Here is a 22,102-nt window from a genome sequence, read left to right as displayed (position 1 = left end):
CAAATTCATCCAAATACAAAATGTATGATGATACAAACTTTGAGCTAAAGATTGTAGTGCAAATATGAATGGAAATTTTTGCATTCGACAGTGTGCAGCATTACTACATGAAGAAAACTCTGTATAAATCGTATCTGTTAAGCAATATGTGGAAATACATCTAAAATGTTTCAGTGCTAATGTTCAATTATATTATGCCTGCCAATTGAAAGTGTTACAATTCATGTAAAGACTATCTTACTGAGGCCCTCTCCCCTGCCTTATCCCTGTAACCCCACCCCGCACACACTTACCATGGCTAATCCATCTAACCTACACATCTTGGGACACTAATGGGCATTACACCTAACCTCCACATCTTTGGACAAATAAATTACAAAGAAAATATTATTTTGAGTTAAATCTAAAATGTTTGATGGGTCCTGTCACAGATTGCATGCTTCAGAAAAGTGAAGCCTTCTGTAGAAAAGCAGGTGGGGCTGCATTGGTAGTTAATTTGCTGATGAAGTAAGCTGAATTTAGAATAATGCAAATCAACTTTGAGTAAATATACACAAGATGTTAAGGGGTGAGGGTTGGAAAATGCTTTGTCTGTATTCATTCAGTGTTTTCAGAATTTTGCTGATATTGCCTGTCCTTGGATTAAACTTTGGTTTCCTTTTTTAAAAAAAACAAAGTCACAAAGACTATATTATTCTTGTCACAGAAAATGTTGGATAATCTCAGCAGGTCTGACAGCATCTATGGGGAGAGAATGCAGCCAACGTTTTGAGTCTAGATGACCCTTCGTCAGAGCTCTGATGAAGGGTCATCTAGACTCGAAACTTCGGCTCTATTCTCTCCCCACAGATGCTGTCAGACCTGCTGAGATTTTCCAGCATTTTCTGTTTTTGTTTCAGATTCCAGCATCTGTAGTATTTTGCTTTTATATTACTCTTGTCCATTTCTGCCACTGACCTTGATGAAATTTCCTGTTAGAGGTATTAATGTCTTGGCACAGTTCGCTATATTACAATGATGTTGAAATCCTACTTCTGTTATCCTGTATGGTGTCTGTAACTTGTAGTTTTTAAAGATGTTCCTTTTAGTTGTCTAGTAAATTATAATTACTCTGGTAATGGGGAGGTGAAGGAGTATTGGCATCACATGCTATGTACTGTGAAAGAAAACAGCTGTTTGCAGCACAACTTTCCACATACTGTGCTAGAAATTACAGCTCTGTAATTGTGAAGAATTCATTAAACAGATTTGAGATGTCCCTTTAACCACTTAAGCCATTTTAAACCACAGTAGGTGTCCAAAAATGGTTTAACTTTAATTGTGGTTAGTTCTGGAGACATGTTTCCCTTAATAGGTTCCCTTGCTTTCCTTATGGGTTGGGGGTAATGCCCATAAAAGATGGAAGGCTTTTTTTTTAAAAAAAAGGCACCTGCAATAAAAATTATTTGTTGAGAAGAGGAATGACTTTAAATACTGTCTGGAGTTTGGGGCATTGGACGGTTTAAAAAAATTAGTTTCCCATTCTACAATAAAATATTTTTTCCCTGACAGCGAGAGTGTCTTACATGTGACACATGTTCATGGGCATTATTTGTTTTCATTGAATCATCGAATTTCTACAGTGCAGAAGGAGGCCATTTGGCCCATCGATTCTGCACCAACTCTGACAGAGTACCTTGCCCTGTCAGAGTACCTTTTCTCTGCTTTGTACACCTTCTACATCTTGGGACACTAAGGGGCAATTTATCATGGTATATCCACCTAACCTGCTTATCTTTGGAGTGTGGGAAGAAACAGGAACACCTGGAGGAAACCCACGCAAACACCGAGAGAGAGTGCAAGCCTTACACTGTCACCCAAGACTGGAATTGAACCCGGGTCCTTGGCGCTGTGTGGCAGCAGCGCTAGCCACTGTGCTGCCCCATTAGCAAAGCTGCTATAAGATGCATGAAATTTTTGCTAGCTTGTTTTCCTGTTAGAAGATGAAAATAATTGAAAGAAATTGACTCTTTCAACACCAGAACACTCAGGAGCTATATGGCAAATAGGAGTCGTACCTTCTGTGTGAATCAGGTTTCATATTTGACAGAAATTAACACAGCCATATTTATTTTACATCTGTAGTGTGCTTTAGAGCCATCATATTTCAAGGATGACAGTGCAGTCTAATGCTTTAATGGTGATATTTCATTTTTATTTTGTCATTTATTTTTAGTGGTTGTGCTGTGGTGCTCGAGGACCCATCGACTGGGACCTAAATATTTACTTTAACTGTACAGATTTCAACCCAAGCAGAGAGCGCTGTGGCGTTCCATTTTCCTGCTGTATCAAAGACCCTGCGGTATGAATATTTTATAAATTTGTGAAGTGTACTATATGTAGGTTATGGTTAAACTTGGTGGAACAGACATCGCATCCGCGAAGGGGAAAGTGAATTGGGGATTAAAAGTCTTTACGAGATTCAGAGTTTTTGAACTTTCTACCATGACAGTTGATAATGAATCCTTAATGCATGTTTTGATGTAAAATGTTTTGGTCAAACAAAAGAATTGCAATAATTAATACATTTTAATGATGCTGTCGGTAATTAAAATTTTTAGTGTTCCATTACAGTAAATTGATCTGTCATATTAGATTGAGTTAGAATTTACTGCTACAAACTAAAAAGAGGCAGAAATTACTTCACTGGATACTCTGACACCATTTTTGCTTGAAAATAGAATCAAGAACAAAATGTGAAATTTGAAAGTTGTAGAAATGTTATCTGGTGCACAGTGTTAGTCACTTAACTTTAAATAGAAGTTTGTACTTCATGGAATTGTGTATTTCTGTAACTATCGTCTATGTTGGTGTACCGTGGGTTTTACTATGGTAAAGACTGAAGTGATTATTTTATAAAACTACAAAAGAAACAAGGGTTTGCCATCGGTTTAACTTGGCGTTCTTTCATGTTGGTCAATATTTTTCCTGTGAAGAAGTAACATTCTAAGGTGTGCTTGTGACTTACTCAAAATATGAGATATTATGCAGTGATTGTGAGCTGTAGGAATACTGCCTGTAACTTCTCAATCTGTTATTACTCTGATTCCGGAAAACCGTGGTGGAAACGTCCTGTTGCCAAGCTCCTGTAGCCGAGTGACATAACCTTGCTCTCCTCTAGCCCTGTGGGAAAGTGCACCTCATTCAAATTTCCTGAATGTACAGCAGTTCTATGAAGGCTCTGCATTTGAATCAAAAGTTTTAGTTGCATCAGAACTTAGTCATATTTCTGGATTTTATTCACAATTTTCTAACACACATTTTATTAAGTTAATTTCTTCCTCAGGGCTGTAATTGTTTGTGGTGTTTTTCATTAGTTTTGCTTTTTTTTTACATGCTCCAGTGTATGTTAATGAGATTGTCTAGAAATTTTGGCATCACTTACAAGCAGGAAGATCGATGTCAATTTCGGCAGGACTTGCTGGTTATGTAGTTTAAGGAAATTCCAGACTCAGATGTAGTGTCCTAGGCCTACCCACCTTCAGCTGTTTTATCAATGACTGCCTTCCATCATGAGGTCAGAGCTGGGATGTTTGCTGATGATTGCGCAATGTTCAGCACCATCCGTGACTCCACAGATACTGAAGCAGTCCCTGTCTAAAAGATCTGGACAATACCCAGGCTTGCCCTAACAAGTGGCAAGTAATATTCATGCCACATATGTGCCAGGCAAGGACCATCTCCCAACAAGAGAGAATCTAACTATCTTCCCTTGACATTCAATGGCATTACCATCGCTGAATGTCAACATCCTGGGGGTTACAGTTGACCAGAAGCTGAACTGGACAAGCCATATAAATATCGTGGCTACAAGAGCAGGTCAGATACTGAGAATCATGTGGTGGGTAACCCACCTGCTGACTCCCCAAAGCCTGCCCGCTATCTACCAGGCATGTCAGAGTGTAATGGAACACTCTCCCCTCGCCTGGATGAATGCAGCTCCAACAACACTCAAGAAACTCCAAGGCCATCCAGGATGAAGTAGCTTGCTTGATTTGCATCCAGTCCACCGCCTTCAACATTCACCACCTTCAACATTCACTCGCTTCACCGACTAACAGTGGTAACAGTGTATGCAATTTAGAAGATGTACTCAGCAACTCACTGACCTTTTCCCCACACCACATAGGACTGCAGCAGTTCAAGGAGGTGGCTGACCAACACCTTTTCAAGGGCAGTTAGCGATGGACAGTAAATACTGGCCTCGCCAGTGATGCCCACATCCCGTGAAATAATTTTTTAAAATGTCTACATTTTTTCACCTTTTATGAGTAGGTTGCATGCAGTATCTTTGGGTGGATGAGGTTTGGACTGTTATACTCTTTATGCTATGTAGCAACTGTCTTGAGTGAGAGATCTGAATCAGATGCCTTCAAAATCTGGACTGGGGTAAAGCAAGGCTGTGTTATAGCCCCCATACGATTTGTAATCTACCTGACAATGGCTCTTTACTTCATCAAAGAACCAATGGTGCCCTTTCTTAGCGTTGTTGAAGGATATTAATATCACAGTAGCTAGAAACTTCTACCTTTTGGAAAAATAAGGCACTGCGGTTTGGTGAAGCATAAAATTCCAAGAAGCAATTTGTTTGTAATGAAATAGCAAAAGTCAGTGAATTAATTTGTTCATTAAAAAGACTCTGTCGCAACTGTCAAAATTAAGCAGACCACAACAAACATACCTTGCGGATGACTACAATGTTGTCCACTGCTCCAGATTTGCATTCCATTGTCAATCTCTCAATTCTGCACACAAGAAATGCAGACTGTACTTGAAAGTTGCCAAAGCAAAACTCATGTCAACCCACACCTAGTTAGCCAAATATTCCACCTTTCATACATGTTGAAGGAGGGACTCTGGAATATGTTGAGTACTTCGCATAGCTCGGCATCCACCATTGACCAGGAGATCCAACATGACCAGTGCTTGCTCAGTCTTCTAAAAACTAAGGCAGAAAGCATTTGACAACAACGACTTGTAAATCAACAGAAGTCCTAGTGTTCAGTTGTTGTCCCCACGTTCCTGTACTGCAGTGATACCTGGACGATCCCATCAGAAGTGCCACCGCTGTATTCTCTGGATTCAATGGGAGGACCATTGAACAAACACTATTGTCCGAGTGTCTCCTCTGCCAGGTCCAGTTTTCTCACCTCCCACGGCCAACAGAGACACTATGAAGCTCTCCTTGAAGTACAGAATTTATATTAGTGATTGGAAGGAGCTTGTTGCCAGTCATTTGAAATGGTGATAACCTGTCCATCAAACTGTATTCTGCGCTGAATTACAGAGTCTTAATAGCAAGGCAGACTGGCAACAGAGAAGAAAGAAAAGGAAGTAAATCCTTCACTCTGTACCCCAATATCTCATGGGACATTCTGCCCCATGTGCCCACAGATCTATTGGTTGAGAAATGGCCTGCTCAGTCACCTGAAGACCCATGGCAGAAATTCTCGACCCTGAGTAGACAACGACATCAAATTGAGGACCAGCTACTGCTGTTTTGTACTGTAATGCTGCCCAAGAGTTCCATCATTGACAGCTTGTTACCTCGTTTTTAAACAGATGTACCAAACTAAGTAATTCACTGAAATGTATCTCCTACAGTAATTTACTGAAATATATCAATATTTTGCTGGAACGCTGAAACATTTTAATCATTTTATTTTTTGCAGGAGGATGTCATTAATACCCAGTGTGGATATGATGTTAGATTGAAAATGGTAAGTGTTTGCAATTCATTTCTTGTTAAATAGAGGGAGAAAAGTTATAATTTGATCATCTTACTATTGAGGTCAAACAACATTTTTGATTAATTTGGGAAACAGATGTCCACATTGTTTTAGTCTTACAGGAAGATTGTATGTACATATACTCTTGGAAACAGGTTGAAAATAGGTTTAATCCTATCTGCCGTTTTTTTCTTTTCCTTTCTGAGCATTGTTGAAAGATATTAATATCACATTAGCTGGAAACTTCTACCTTTTGAAAAGAAAATAGGCACTGCGATTTGGTGAAGTACAAAATTTCAAGAAGCAATTTGTTTGTAATGAAATAACAAAAGTCAGTGAATTAATTTCTGTTTACATTTTGTTCCACTTTGATCATATAAGCTACAGAAAAAAATACTTCAAAGCCTAAATTGGGAAAAGTGCTCATAAATGGTTTTTCTTTTGCCCATTAAAAACCAGGCAATAGAAGCTTTCAGTTTGCACAGCCAGTGCCAATATTGAACATATACCTTCACGATATCTCCAACACTGCCTTAATTTAAAATATGAAGAACATTTTGTGATTATGCAATTTTCCATGCCAGCCATCTTATGACATAGTTAAGCGATGTTGCTAATCTAGTGCCGAGTTCTATGTCATTATATATATGACCTTCGAAGCTGATGGGAAGTGAAAACAGAAATAGATAAAACACATTTTAAAAATAAGTTTTGACTGCACTTAGAGTTCTATAAATGGAGTTTAATGAGAAAATGGTGGCATAGTTATAATGTCACTGGATTAGCAATTCAGAGGCCTCGGCTAATGCTCTGGGTCATGTGTTTAAACGCCACAACAGCAGCTGGGGAAATTTTGAATTCAATTAGTAAAATCTGGAATTGAAAGCTAGTCACAGTAATGCTGATTTTTGAAACTAAAGTTTAAAGTTTATTTATTAATGTCATGAGAAGGTTTACATTAACATTGCAATGAAGTTACTGTGAAAATCCCCTAGTCGCCACACTTCGGCGCCTGTTCGGCCACACTGAAGGAGGATGTTGCATGGCCAGTGCACCAAACCAAGCATGTCTTTCGGACTGTGGGAGGAAACCGGAACACCCAGAGGAAACTCATGCAGACACGGGGAGAATGTGCGAGCTCCACACATAGGGCCTGATTTTACCATTTTGAGTCTAAGTGCCGAATCTGGGCGTCAAATAGATCCAAGCCTGGAATCCTCTTTCCAGCACGCCCATACGTTTTCTGCCGGCTCCGGTCTGATTCGCGCTGTGGGCGGGGCTTAGCGCTGCCGGACTGATCAGCTCTGAGCTGCGCATGCGCAGTTCGAAAAAAAATCCGAAGCAGCGCGCCCGGGCAGGGAGAAAAAAGCAGAGAGAGCAGCTCTCTGATCCAGATCATCTGGGGGCCGGGGGGGGGGGAGGGGAGAGGAGGAGAGGGGGCGGGACCCAGATCACCCTCTGGGGGGGGGGGGGGGGGGGAGGATGGGAGGAGGAGAGGGGGTGTGACGGGCCCATCTGGCTCACCAAGTCAGTTACAATACTGTGTTCAGCATCTACTGAACCATCTTGGATACAAAGGACAATGGCATTAGGGTTCTGCATGTAAGCCTTGCCTATGCTAAAAATTATATCCTTGGTGTCGGCAGCCATTCCTGATATTACAGTACTGATAGCACCAGGAAGATCGACCAGTACCATTCATGATCCTTTGTATCCAAGATGGTTCAGTAGATGCTGAACGCAGTATTGTAACTGACTTGGTGAGCCAGATGGACCCACAAGGCAGAAGGACCATCTTTATGTTGACCAAAGTGGATCTAGCTGAGGAACATACAGCTTATCTTGCTAACGGAAGGATGGTGGAGGGAGACCAGCGATCGAGTTAGGTTGGGGGTGTGCTCTGCTGAGGGGGGCCTGCCTCCCAGGGAGGTCTGATCCCAGGGGGGAGGGGGGGGCGGCTGCTTCCCAGGGGGGTCCAATCCCGGGGGGGGTGGGGGTGGGGGGGGGGGGGTCTGCCGGGGTGGTTAGCGGGGGGTCTGCGAAGGATGGTCGAGGAGGATGGTGACTTCACAAGGGCAGAGAGGGCTTCGGAGGTTCCCCTGTAGAATAGAAATCCGCTTCGGACTTTTATTCTGCAGGTCACTAAAAGCGCAGATCCGGAACGGGCCAGAAGACGGTAAAGTGGGATTTGGCGGTAGGGTTGGGCGCGTGGTTCATTAAGTTGATTTAAATGCATGCTAAGCATTTAAATCGTCGGGCCGCCCGATTCGGGCGTCAGTAAAGCTGCGATCTGCTCAGAATCGGATGCAGATTGCGGTATCGGCCCGACGCCCAACTTTACCGCGATTTTCGGGTGTGAAGTTTTGGTAAAATGGGGCCCATAGTTCAAGCCGGGAATCGAACCTGGGTCCCTGGTGCTGTGAGACAGCAGTGCTAACCACTGTGTCACCTTTTCAATTGTTGTAAAAACTCATCAAGGTCTATCAGCAAAGGAAATCTGCCATCCTTCCCTGATCTGGCCCACATGTGACTCCATAACCACTGCATTATGGTTGACTCTTAATTGTCCTGTGCAATGGTCCAGCAAGCATTCAGTTCAATCAGGATAAAAGCAAATTACTGTGGATGTTGGAATCTGAAACCAAAAGAGAAAATGCTGGAAAATCTCAGCAGGTCTGGCAGCATCTGTAAGGAGAGAAAAGAGCTGATGTTTCGAGTCCAGATGACCCTTTGTTAGAGCAGAACTCTGTTGAGGGGTCATCCAGTCTTGTAATGTTGGCTCTATTCTCTCTCTACAGATGCTGTCAGACCCGCTGAGATTGTTCAGTATTTTCTGTTTTTGATGTAACAACTACTTCTGGTTGAGAAGCCAATGACTGGAGGTTTAATAGGTTAGGCATTTCTTTTTCAAACAAGTTTTTGGGATATGGTGTCTTTTGACACAGGAGTGTTGAGGCAGAGCACATTGAAGCCTTTGAGGGGAAGTTCGATAAGTATTTGAAGCAGCAGATTCTACAGGACAGTGGAGAGAGGAGCTCTGTGATTAGTTTGCATTGTTCTGACAAAGAGACATTTCAGGCTAAATGGCTGTTCTATAAATATCCGTGGTTCTATTTCAAGCTCAGATCCTGGAGATACAATGTAATAACATGTTTCACTCCTAGACGGAACAGGATCTTAAAATAATAGGTTTGCAACTAATAAATTAAATGAACAAACATTTTTCTAACCATTAAACTGAGGTAATTATAACATCACCATTATTAACCATGATAACCATGAGTTGTCATGGAAACTTTTCTCTTATTTAAGTGAAATATGTTGACTGCTTGAAACTAATCAAGTGAAGATAATTTTTTTCCCAAAAGTTTGAAACATTTTTCTCTATTTTAATGTCCTGTGCTGTTATTTAACCTACACTGAGGTCTCCTTTCTTCTCAGTTATAGTTGCTCTATTTGAGGATCCATGAGCAGCCAATTTTCTCCTTTTTGGGGAAATTCCTGGTCTTACACTAAACCCTTCTAAAACCCATGTAAGTGTTGGAAATAGTTATTACCCCTCCAGATTCTCCTATGTAGTGATTGAAACATAGGTCTGTTACTCTACACAACTGGCTCACTGAGCCCAGTATAATTCTATTTCCAGTGATCAAGTTCCTATTAATGGGATTTGCAGACAGTGAAGTTGATTTGTATTGTACCAGTACTGAATATGTCAGCAACAGGTTGGAATAAAAGAAAACATAATTTGCAAAAAGTAGATTATGTAACAGTCAGAGTATTATGGTTTCGATTTGGGGCAGGTAAAATAAAATCCACGGCAATATTTTAAGGTTTCAAACAAATCCAATCTCAACAATATTGTGGTGAACTTATTGCATTGTGGTTAAGGCTCAAGACTTTCAGCTACTTTTAGACTGCCCAATCATCTGCCTTTATATCATTTGTGTCTTTCCAGTATCTTATCTTGTGTTAGATTATGGCTAGCCCACAAACAGCTTGGGAATCTTTTTTCAATTAATTTATCTTATTTAATAGATAACTTGCTTGAATTAATTGAAGGAAGCTATTTGTCCAATTTGTGTTGAAGCAACATGTAATATTCTATTCCGAGTCCCATAATATATAGTTCAGTGCAAGATGGGAAGAATTGTTCAAGAATGTGAATATTTTTGTGTACTAAAAATATATCTTGTCTGTTTATCACATCATCCCTGTCCCATAGATAATGGCCTAATTTCTGTAACATCGTGGGGAATAAAAGAGCCGCAAATATTCAGAACCTGTAAACTGAGAAATGTTTACGTAAAACATTACATAAAAAAGACACATGGCTTAAATCTTGTTACAAGTCTGTGATCCTAGTGTAAGATCTTTGCAGAATAAATCAGTCGTGTGGATAGCGTGGAGTACAAGTGCAAAAGCAAACTAGTTTAATCCAGTTTAGTTTATAAACATTCATTAGCAAATGGCCATAAGAGGGCACTATTACACTTATTGTTCCTTAATAAAAATTTACAGTATGTTTGAGCTGCATATGATTTTATACATTTCTTTGTTTTCATTTATTCACAAACCAAACTCAACCACTGGTTTCCTATTCCTAACATATGTAGGATGACGTTACCTCCCTTTCCTGTCCAAACTTTCGGATCTTGTGGAAGGATCTTGATTCATTTTGAACTGTTTCTGAGGGGATGTTTTCTCTTAACAAAGACAGATTTTGATCTTGACCTACATTTCACATATCCATTTCATTAGACATGTCTAATTGAATATGATTTGGATCTGCGCTAGGTTCTAACATGATATGTTTTGAAGTAACTGTTGGTATTTGACTTTGATCCTAATTATCTGATTCATTGGACTCATTTGGGGTGGCACGGTGGCTCAGTGGTTAGCACTACTGCCTCTCGGCTCCAGAGACCTGGATTCGATTCCCGGCTAGGGTCATTGTCTGTGTGAAGTTTGCACGTTCTCCCTGTGTCTGCGTGGATTTCTTCCAGGTGCTCCAGTTTCCTCCCACAGTCCAAAGATGTGCGGGTTAGGTGCATTGGCCATACTAAATTGCCCTTTAATGTCCTGGGATGTATAGGTTAGAGGATTAGTTAGGTAAATGTGTGGGGTTGCAGGGATAGGGCCTAAGTGGGATTGTGATCAGCGGTGCTGATCAATGGGCCAAATGGCCTCCTCCTGCACTAGAGGGATTCTATAATTTTATTCTTCCCAACTTTCTTCTTTGTGAACCTCTGCCGAAAAGTATGATCTATATGCACAAAGCTAACCTTTCTGCTGTCAAACGTTTAGACCAAATATGTCTGAGGGCCACATATTTCCATGATTCTTCCTGGTTTCATGTTTCTTTAATCTTCAAACTTCTTTTTCTCACCGTAGTCATATCATAACTCTCTTTATCTTTAATTTCACTACTTCTTACTGTGCAAAGTATGACTTCATCAGCGAAAACCTCATTCTCATCCGCCTTCTAAGAAACAATTCAGCGGGCATTCTGCCGGTAGTTGTGTGAGGGGCATTACCATAGGTAAGCAGGAAGTTTGCCAGCCTGTGAGATCCAATGAGAACAGATGTTAGATACAATTCTGAACAACAAATTTCCTTTACAAGAGCATGCTCCAGGATTTGTACTCTGCAGTCCATTGGGAACAGGTTAGACCGTGATGCCGTACGAATTTCCATTGGGCAACCATGAGCATCTTGTTTTTGTTATTCTTCCATGGGATGTGGGCATTGCTGGCTGGGCCAGCATTTGTTACTCTTTCCTAATTGTCCTTGAACTGGGTGGCTTGTTAGGCCATTTCGGAGGATAGTTAACAGTCAACCACTTTACTGTGATTCTGGAGTCATGTGCAGGCTAGACCAGGTAAGGAGAGCAGACTTCCTTTCCTGCAACAGCGTTGATGTACAGAGGGATCTTGGATTCAAGTCCATAGATCCCTGAAAGTGGCCGCACAAATAGATAGGGAGGTAATAAAGGCGTATGGCGTGCTTGCTTTTATTGGTCAGGGCATCAAGTACAAGAGTCAGGATGTCATGTTGCAGCTTTATAAAACTGGTTAGGCCACACTTAGAGTATTGCATTCAGTCCTGGTCGCCACATTACAGGAAGGATGTGGAGGCTTTGGAGAGGGTGCAGAAGAGATTTACTAGGGTGCTGCCTGGATTAGAGGGTATGAGCTATAAGGAGAGGCTGGACAAACTAGTGTTGTTTTCTCTGGAACGGTGGAGGCTGAGAGTAAACCTGATAGAAGCCTGTAAAATTATGAGAGGCATAGATAGGGTTGACAGTCAGAATTTTTTCCCAGAGTTGAAATGTCCAATACTAGGGGGCACGCACTTAAGGTGAGAGGGGGAAAGTTCAAAGGAAATGTGAGGGGCAAGTTTTTTTTATACAGAGAGTGATAGGTGCCTGGAACCTGCTGCCAGGGGTGGTGATGCAGGCAGATACGATAGAAGTATTTAAGTGGCTTTTAGATAAGCAAATGAATATGCAAGGAATAGAGGGATATGGACCAAGGGCAAGTAGAAAGGATTAGTTTAATTTGGCGTCATGTTCGGCACAAAACCATGGGCTGAAGGGACGGTTCCTGTGCTGTATTGTTCTGTGTTCCTTTGCTGTACTGTTCTGTTCCTGTACTGTACTGTTCTGTGTTCCAGTGAGCCAGTTAGGTTTTTACGACAATCGACAATGGTTTCATTAAACTTCATTTCAATGGTCATCATTAGACTTTTAATTCCAGCTTCTGCGTCTGCTTTAGTTAAAGAAAATTGTCCTTTTCTTTTCCTAAACTGCCTGGTTGACAGCTAGATTATCAGGATCTTTGAGGATATTGTTTGCAGTGAAAAACACCTTTAAATACTCTGCATGACAGTGCTCCCCAAGTCACCCAAGTGATTCTTGTTGACGGGGCCATCTTGAACATCTGTCCCATATCCATGTATGCACATGTTTTTATTTAGACCAGATTTTTAAGCCTTTCCTCAACAAAAAGATACCCGAGTCCCTTGGTCGATTAGTTGAGGACCTTTCCAACCTACAATGAAATTTTCTCATTTTTGCAGAGTGCTGGCTCAGGCGAGAAAACTGACATGCACCTCGCTGGCTGTACAGCTGGTTTTTATCGCCGCATTGTGCAGCACTCTGTGCAGAAGAAATGCAGGCATGGCTCAACCTGTCACACTAGTGGGGTGGGGATGAAAAAAGGCAGTGGCACCGGGAATCCTGAGTCGATCTCTGATTTAAAATAACAGGAAACCCCCTCCATCCCACTTCGAAGTACACGGGGGCCCTTTCCCATCCCCATAAATTGGTACGGGGAAATTCCTCCCCTATGGAGCTCTCCAGAGTCCTTTAATGGCATTCTAATTTATTTAAATAAGTTTCCTGACCTTACTGGACAGAACCTCATTATATCACCGGCAGGGAGAATCTGAAAGTGAGATCTCATTGGTGAGATTCTTGTTTTCTCTTGGGGGAACTTGCGTAGGGCATTTTCTTCCTGTCAGGAATTCATGATCCCACCCTTGTTGCTAAACTGCAATATCTTTGTTGAATAAATCACTCGTGTAGACAGGATGGAGCTCTGGCGAATTAGTTTAATACGGTTTGATTTATATACATAAATATACAAATAGCTATAAGACTGCACCAATACACAGTTCCTCTCTCAAAACCTTTAGTTTATATCCAGCCATAGTGCTCAGCCTTGATAGGATTATGTCAACACTTGCATTGTAAGTTGTTACAAAAAATGAATTGGCAAAACTGATGATTAATATATATTTATAATAAACAAGGCTGACAAAAACCAGCAGAGAAGAGTGATCCAACTTTGTTTTCATCCGTTTTCCTTCAGTTGCGCTCTCAAAGATGTATGGCGGGTGTATGAGTTAGAATTGCAAGAAGAAATTGATATTTTTGCCACAGATCGTTTGCTACAGACATATACATATTGTTATTTATTTACATGTTCTATTACGTAATTTACAGATTTTTAATTGCTATTTTCATCAAAATTTCAGACTTGTTTTGACATTCCAACACACTTCATCCATCAGTTTCCTTGCTGTTGGAATGATGTGGAGCATCATGGCCGTTAGATCATAGCCTCATTAATATTAGCTGATAGAAAGGGAAGGATATTATTGTAACATGATGCACTGTTTTGCAGTTTTTCTGACATGTTCAGTGCCAGCTAGCTAAATCTTAACCATAGGAAGGAGTGAAATGTCTGACGTTTTAGAAATTGTGGAACAAAGTATTTTACCCATTGATTCCACTCAACTCTTGTTCTAATTTCCTGGCAAGTGAACTCTTACCAACTGCAATTGATTGAGATTGAATGTGTGTTGGATTGTGAGAGTTACAATCAAACCATGTACATTTTTGCTGTTGTAGGAAATAGATCAACAAGATTATATTTATACCAAAGGATGTGTTGGGCAGTTTGAAAAGTGGCTGCAGGAAAACTTAATAGTGGTTGCTGGAATCTTCATTGCTATTGCTTTATTACAGGTAAGCAATTTATACAGAAAACACAAATGGATGAATCTACAAAAATAAAAAAAAATAAAAAATGTTACCCAGCTTCTTAAAAATAAAGGCAGGGGAGGGGAACATTTGCAGAACATGTGCAGAACTTGTGTATGGTTACGTCTAAGAAAGTGACAATCTCAGTGCTTGATTTTCTTACTGGAATTGGAATAATGGTTGAAAGTTTATATATTTATTTGATTTGGTCTTTTCAGATATTTGGAATTTGCCTGGCGCAGAATCTGGTGACTGACATTAAAGCTGTCAAAGCCAACTGGTAAAATTTTACTGAAAATTATCAAGTCAAGTAGCAAACTTTCACGGAGCTGTGGAAAGCACATTTGTAAAAGCACAGTGGATGAAAGTCATCAATATGGCACTGCCTCATCTCTGATGCTGAGACCTGTGGATGTAAACCATAAGGCTGCTGTACAGCGATTAGATTTTTACGATAACAAGAAAAACCTTAAATTTTGTTGATAACGGTTTTAAAGGGATCATTAGCAATTTGTAGTTAATGGATATTTTGAAATGTTACTTGTCTTTTGTGTATATACTACCACAAATGTATTAAGTTTGTTACTGTTAAAGATAATGTGGTTTAGATGTTTTCTAAGTGGCGGGGAAGGGGTTGGTGGGGGCGGTGGGGGGGAGGCAACTAAAGGGGGATACAACTGACTCAGTTGTAGGAAACAAAATACTCTTGGGCTATTAAATAGTCCAATCCTGTCTGTGTAATGTGAAAATATTGCAACATTTGTTCCTTTAATTATCGATTTATTAAAAAAACCCAGTGGCAGAATAATTAGCCTATGCAGATTTCAAGGTTTAGATCCATGTAGTAAAAATTGACAAATGTTTTTCAGACAGTGAATTCAAATGAATGTTGACTTAACCTACATTTTTAACTATGCCTCTTTGTTATATAATGGAAAAGTTTTACCATACTGACTCTTCAGCATTAACTTTGGTTATTGCTGAAGCTTTTTATTGCAATGGGCACTGACAGGATTCACATATTAGGAAGAAGGACTGCCCAAGAAGGTCAACAATGTCAGATGCTTATTAAAATAGATTTACAGATAAATATGTAAGTGTTACTTGTTTGTTTCTTTTAAAATAACTTTACCACATTGTTTGCACTAAAATGTCCTTAAAACTGGTGGTGCAAACTTGTCTACTCAGGAAATTTACTTTAAATTATTCTACATGGTATTAAATGCTACAATGTTGTGTTTAGTCTCCCCAAGACTGCAAAGTGAGAAATACACAAAAAACTGTATCTCAGCTGCTAATTTTAAACAACTGGACTTTAAACTGCCTAGAATTTGCATGAATATTCCATGTTTATGTCACTACGAATTTCAATTTTGATAACTAGGCCTGAAATTTCCATGGCTGGTGTAACTGGTAGGTTATATCAAAATTTACACATTTTTTATGCTGATGTTGCCAAATGGTATTTGGTAATTTCTTGAGAATCTTGCTCGTAATCGCCAGAACATAAAAATGTCCACGATAAACGAACAGATTCAGCACGAGCAGTTGGGTACCGAGGAAAGCATGTATCTTTGATTATATTTCTTTTAGTCCTTCTTTATGCATGATAATTAAAGTTTGTAGCCATCAAACCATTTTTAATGCACATTAGACACAATGTGTTTAAAATGACTTTGTGTTCTGCTGTACTTAAAATTTATTAAAAACTTAAAATTTATTAAAAACTTAATTTACAGCCTGGCCAATTCTGGTATTAATGTGAAAATTTGGCTTCTCTGGTCTTTTGTATGGGTGTGGAACCATGTTAATGAGCAGCAGTAAGCGAAGGGTTTGCTGAATCAGCACACAACATTGAAGCAAACTTGGGGATCTCTTTGTTTTAAGTCACTTGCACACAAATTTCCTCCGTTCTTTGTGCTGACAATACTACGCTATATAAATGCTGTTGTTTCGGCACAAGATTAGAGAAAATTTTGGACAGAAATATTTGTATTTTGTGTTTAATATTTTGCTTTTATAGTATCCTTTCTGCTTTTTTAAGCAAAAAGCTAGATAGGAGCATATGGTTAAAGCAAATAAAGCAAATAAAATAAGGAGCAGCGCTCCAAAAACTAATGGCATTTGCTACCAAATAAACCTGTTGGACTTTAACCTGGTGGTGTTAAAACTCTTACTAAAGCAAATAAAGGCAGACTTGCATTTCTCTGACGCTTTTCATGATGACCGGACATCTCAAAGCACTTTGTAGCCAATGAAGTGTCGTCACTGTTATTATGCAAGAAACACAGCAGCTAATTTGCACTCAGCAAAATCCCACAAACAGCGATGTGATAATGACCAGATAATCTGTTTTTTTATATGGTGTTGGTTGAAGGATAAATGCTGGCCAGAGCACCAGATAACTCTTTTCCATCCACCTGAGTGGGCAGTTTGGGCCTCGGTTTAACATCTGATCCAAAAGTGTGGGACCTGAACCTAGAATCTTATGATTCAGAACTGAATGTGCAACCAACTGAGTCACAGCTGATAATGTTCATAAAACTAGCATGTTGACTTTCTGGCTGAGGCGTTATCATGCTTCTTTAATGATTTACATTTCAGTGATCATGAAAGTCCAGTAGAGAAATTAAGCCCTGTTAATAAATCAGTTTGAATGTAAAAATCCTTCCAAAACACTTTTATCCAATGTATAAATTTACATTGTGGAATGTAAATTAATTATATTATACTGATTGGAGATTTGTCTACAGTCCAAAGATGTGTGGGTTAGGTGGATTGGCCATGCTAAATTGCCCCTTAGTGTCAGAGGGACTAGCTAGGGTAAATGCATGGGGTTAAGGCCTGAGCAGGATTGTGGTTGGTGCAGACTCTGGGCCAAATAGCCTCCTGCATTGTTTCTATGATTCTATGATTGACAGGATGTTTAAAAAATGAACTGTCGTAACTACCACACATCTCCTGTTAATATTTAAGGTTTGGTTAATAAAGTTTATTATAGTTATAAGCCACCTTGGGACAAAACAATGGTTGCCACAGCTTCCTGAAGATCCTTAGAAAATTGAACTCAATTCTTGCTTATAAACAGAATACAGAGGAATCCAGTGCAAATCTAAAGCCTTGCTATGGTAGTTTATTTGGGATTTTTCATGCGATGTGCAATAATTAAATGTTGTACTGAACGTAATAACTTCATTTTGAAGCTTTTAGAGAACTGTTAATTTTACCACTGCTTTACAAGATATTGTCCTGGTCTCCCAGATAAAAAGTATGTAACCAATTCTGCTGTCCTTAATATGATGTGGAAATGCCGGCGTTGGACTGGGGTAAACACAGTAAGGAGTCTAACAACACCAGGTTAAAGTCCAACAGGTTTATTTGGTAGCAAACGCCACTAGCTTTCGGAGTGCTGCTCCTTCATCAGATGGAGTGGAAATCTGCCTTTCCACTCCATCTGATGAAGGAGCAGCGCTCCGAAAGCTAGTGGCGTTTGCTACCAAATAAACCTGTTGGACTTTAACCTGGTGTTGTTAGACTCCTTACTTTCTTAGTATGTACAGGGTTTTAAGATGATTATGAAATCTGTTGTCTGGTTTTAGTAGTCCCGAAGTATAAAAAGGTTGTGTCGCATCCTTTTTGCCCAGTATTAAAGTTTGTAGAAAATCATTATTGTGTTAACAACATTGTGTATGTTGTGTGATTACTGAGCTTTCAGGATTACAATAAAGCTGTGTCATTATTTACTTTTTGTCCTGACAGCCAACCTATTTAGCTTGTGTTGATGTGATGGAGTTAACCGTTACAATATGGGCATAAGAATAGTTGCCTAATGCGCTGTTCTAGAATTATTTTACAAATGAAAGGATTTTCAGCTGAATGTGCATTAACTTGTGTAACTATTCCAAGTTAGACAACAGGAAAGACCTGCATTTCACACCCAATTTGTTGTCTTCATTGCTCCAGGGGACTCTATCTTAAAGGCTTATCTTTTTCATTCATGTACTAATTTAAATTCCAATTGCTTTTGACAGAAGTCAATTTAAGAAGTAGTTTGATTTGATTTACAAATTTGGCTTTTCTAACACCAATGTCAAACCTAGCCTTTGTATGGACTGGTTACATGGAGAAAAATGAAGGTCATGACAATCCAACTAGTCAGTAGTCAATAAATCTGCATCAGAAATCTTGTACATCTTGTAAATCTCCACATCAGAAATCTTAAGCAGTCACTGCCAGAGATTATCAAGAATGAGGAACCGTGGGAGGAAAAATATAAATTCAAAATCAATTGCTGCTCTTAATTTGGCATCCTTTGTAAATTATGAGTTTCTGAATTTAATTTATTGACCCATAAATTCTTCAGAGTGGCCATCGGCAGCGGATTGCCAGTTTCTAGCAACTTACTTGTGCTTAAATGGAAAGCGACTGTCTTGCCCAACCTTCCTGACTCAAGCCAGGTGAGACTGAAGAAGCGAAGTATATCCACGGTTCCAGCGGCAAAATACAAAAGGAGCAGAGCGAAGGAGGACTAGCTGTCGTAAAGATGGAGAGTTTTACAGTCACATTGAAAGGGAGAAGGTAGGTTTCCAAGGTAAGTGAATGGGATGTGGGGGTGGGGTTCAGAAATAGGCATGGGGTGAGGGGGTGGGGGGGGGGGGTGGTGGAGCTGTGGACGTGGGTGAGGGAGAAGCAGGTTTGATCATCAGGGTGGGATGAAGGGCTCAGACATTAGGGTGGGAAGTTGGCCATCGGGGTTTATGGCGAGTGGGTGGGTGGGGGTCAAGTGCTGTGGTCGAGCCCAGTCAGGTTGAATGAATCAGATTGACGTGGCAGGATGGGTTGGTGAATTGCATATGGGGCGGGCAGGCGGGTTCCCCCCTCAGGACTGTACCATGCAGGGCTCGGCCTGGGTATTTAAAATAGTCACTTTGAAGTAAGAAGTGCTATTTTCCCTTTTAACCCCTTTGTAGTAACTGAGTGTAAAACTGGCAGAACCATCAAATTCGTGATTTAAATCACTTTGTTGGATGCCCGACTCAATTGGCCAGAGCAAATTAGTGCTTCTCGATTGCTGGATAAACTCTTGCATTATTTTTTTTTGGGGGGGGGGGGGGGGTGGGACAGTTGTATATTTAGCATGCATGAAAACTGATTTTAATCCTAACTTCTGGGAAACTCCTGCGATTTAAGTTGCAACTATCCAGTGTCTCTGAATTCAACTTGAGTTTCAAAGGTTCCAGATGCAAGGTAATTGACCAATGGAATTTGAAACTTTGTGATGTTAGTGTACCTTTAAGAAATGTTTTTTTAAGAATCATGTTCTCTGGAGTTGTAAGCAGATCTTTTCAGGATTTTTTGCATTGCTGCTGGGCCGTCTGCTAGAAGTCTTTTTATTGCTGCTTCAATGCCTTAAATGGGGTTTTGTTTATTTTTACCCTGGGATCTTTTATGGCCTTGCATTGTGAGGGGGAAGATTGATTGACAAGTCAAAGTCAGGTGGTTCCTCAGGGAAAAAAATCTAAGGATTCATTTTCAGTTTTAGTTTAGAAAAAAGGGGTGGACGTCAAGTTGGAAAGCAGTGATTCTCTCTCCCTGGTTTTGGAAATTCTGCTGTTAGCTGGAAGTAAACTTCCTGGTCTTCCTGGAGTAGAAAATGTTGGTCGTTGGCTCGCCTAGAGTCTTTCTCCCTGGTGCTTTGGAAAGTTGTTCTGAATTCAGGCTGTTCCGGGTGTACATCCAGAGGGCTTCTAGAAGTTACAAGGCTGGGAAGTCAGAGTTCCAATTCTCCACCCAAAGGCCTAAGTTCTGATGTCACATGAGTATTCATCTTTGTTGTGTTAAACCTGTGGCAAAGGTTTTGATTATGGGATTTGTTTCATTGGAACGATGTTTAGCTGTTAAGGTTTATACAATATGATCGTTTTCTTGTTTGTAATTGGTAAAAGTTATTGCTAATTTACTTGTTAACTGTATGCTTAAATAGACATTGTTAAATAAAAACTCCTTAGTGGGTCACCTGAATCATACCTGAAGTGAAATATCTCCGGCTCACCCTAGCCAAATTCAAAGTGCAAAACATATACAGGCAGACTTCATAGAATGCTTTGGAGTTTCTGACCTGAATTATAACACTTCCCAGGCAATTTCCACGATGTCCTTGTGATGGGACTTGCAAAGGGTCCCCAGCGCATCTTCTGGTGTATATCTGTGGTACAACCATCTAGAGACTGGATGATCTGGGCCTATGTGAATGTTTAACTATTGCCAGGAAAACAAATGGAATGTTTTATTACATGAAAAGAGGAATAGAATGTAGACAAAAGGATAATATGCTAACATTGTATTGAGTACGGATCTGGTTGTACCTGACTCTCTTTACGTCGAGTGCTACAGGTAAATTTTGAAAGGTGCATAGTAATGTTATGTGAATTATCATGGGAATAGAGCAAAAAACTTTTGCTTGGACTCATTGAGAGGTGGCGATATGGTGGCATTCGCAATAAGTCAATGGATGTAAAAGATTAGCCAGTGATCCTAGTTTTGCTATAGAACAGAATATAAATTGGAAAGAGGCCAATTTGGATGAAACAGAATTATTTCACCAGAAGATTTTTGGACTTGTTGGTTAAGTGATCTAATGTCAAACAGCTCCAGTCTTAGGAGAATTTGCCATGTAGCTTGAGAAAGATGTTATTTTATTGCTCTTCCATGTGGATGTAGGTGTTGCTGACTGGGTCAGTGTTATAATTCAGGTCCCCAATTGCCCTTGAATTGAGTGGCTTACTGGCCATTTCAGAGGGCATTTAAGCTTCAACCAAGTCTGGAGTCAATAGGTCCGATCAGGTAAGGACAGCAGATTTCCTCCCTTAAAGGACATTAGCAAACTGGATGGAGTTTTATGACAATCAGCAATGATTTCCTGGCTATCCTGGTACCCAGAGCATTACCGTGGTTTCTGGATTCCCAGTCAGTGACTATCATGCCAACTCCTACCCTATACAATTGCTGGAATGGATAAATTATATATTTCTTTCACAGGATGTGCATGTCCTTGGCAAGGTCAGCATTTATTGCTCAATCCTAATTGCCCTTGAACTGAGTTACATGCTGGGCCATTTCAGTGGCAATTAAGAGTCAACTACATTCAGTGGGCAGTTGAAAGTAAACTACCTTGTCGTGGATCTAGAGTCACATTTAGGCCAGACCAAGCAAGAATGGTGGATTTCCTTTCCTAGACCTAATTAAAGTGAACCAGGTGGGTTTTTACAGCAATCAATTATGTCACTATTATTGAGACTAGCTTTATATTCCAGAATTTATTAACTCAATTTAATCTCCCCCAAGTGTCACAGTGAGGATTAGGCCCATGTTATCAGAGCATTAGCCTGGGCCTCTGGGCGGCACGGTAGCACAGTGGTTAGCACTGCTGCTTCACAGCTCCAGGGACCTGGGTTCGATTCCCGGCTCGGGTCACTGTCTGTGTGGAGTTTGCACATTCTCCTCGTGTCTGTGTGGGTTTCCTCCGGGTGCTCCGGTTTCTTCCCACAGTCCAAAGATGTGCGGGTTAGGTTGATTGGCCGTGCTAAAATTGCCCCTTAGTGTCCTGAGATGTGTAGGTTCGAGGGTTTAGCGGGTAAAATATGTAGGGATATGGGGGTAGGACCTGGGTGGGATTGTGGTCGATGCAGACTCAATGGGCCGAATGGCCTCTTCCTGCACTGTAGGGTTTCTATGTTTCTATGATTGCTAGTCTAGTTATTTTACCACTATGCCACCATCTACATAT

At 40.3% G+C, this 22,102-nt stretch overlaps 1 protein-coding gene across 2 annotated transcripts in view; it reads left to right on the top strand.

Annotated features, from left to right (window-relative positions):
- tspan17 (tetraspanin 17) overlaps nucleotides 1–16,059 on the top strand; it is a 42,449-nt gene extending 26,390 nt beyond the window's left edge. Inside the window, exons 5-9 of one of the 2 annotated variants that reach the window (XR_013499783.1) lie at nucleotides 2,216–2,341; nucleotides 5,712–5,759; nucleotides 11,215–11,310; nucleotides 14,185–14,301; nucleotides 14,535–16,059. Coding sequence is in view for 1 of the 2 variants with exons in the window: in XM_078231041.1 (XP_078087167.1) it covers nucleotides 2,216–2,341; nucleotides 5,712–5,759; nucleotides 14,185–14,301; nucleotides 14,535–14,600 (357 nt within the window). In the remaining variant the exon portion in view is untranslated. The remainder of the gene's footprint in view (nucleotides 1–2,215; nucleotides 2,342–5,711; nucleotides 5,760–11,214; nucleotides 11,311–14,184; nucleotides 14,302–14,534) is intronic. The other variant, XM_078231041.1, reaches the window with a different exon arrangement.
- Nucleotides 16,060–22,102: the final 6,043 nt, after the last annotated feature.

This window comes from Mustelus asterias, chromosome 16, assembly GCF_964213995.1.
Source record: "Mustelus asterias chromosome 16, sMusAst1.hap1.1, whole genome shotgun sequence".
Classification (NCBI taxonomy): Eukaryota; Metazoa; Chordata; class Chondrichthyes; order Carcharhiniformes; family Triakidae; genus Mustelus; species Mustelus asterias.
This window is presented reverse-complemented; position numbering and strand designations above follow the sequence as displayed.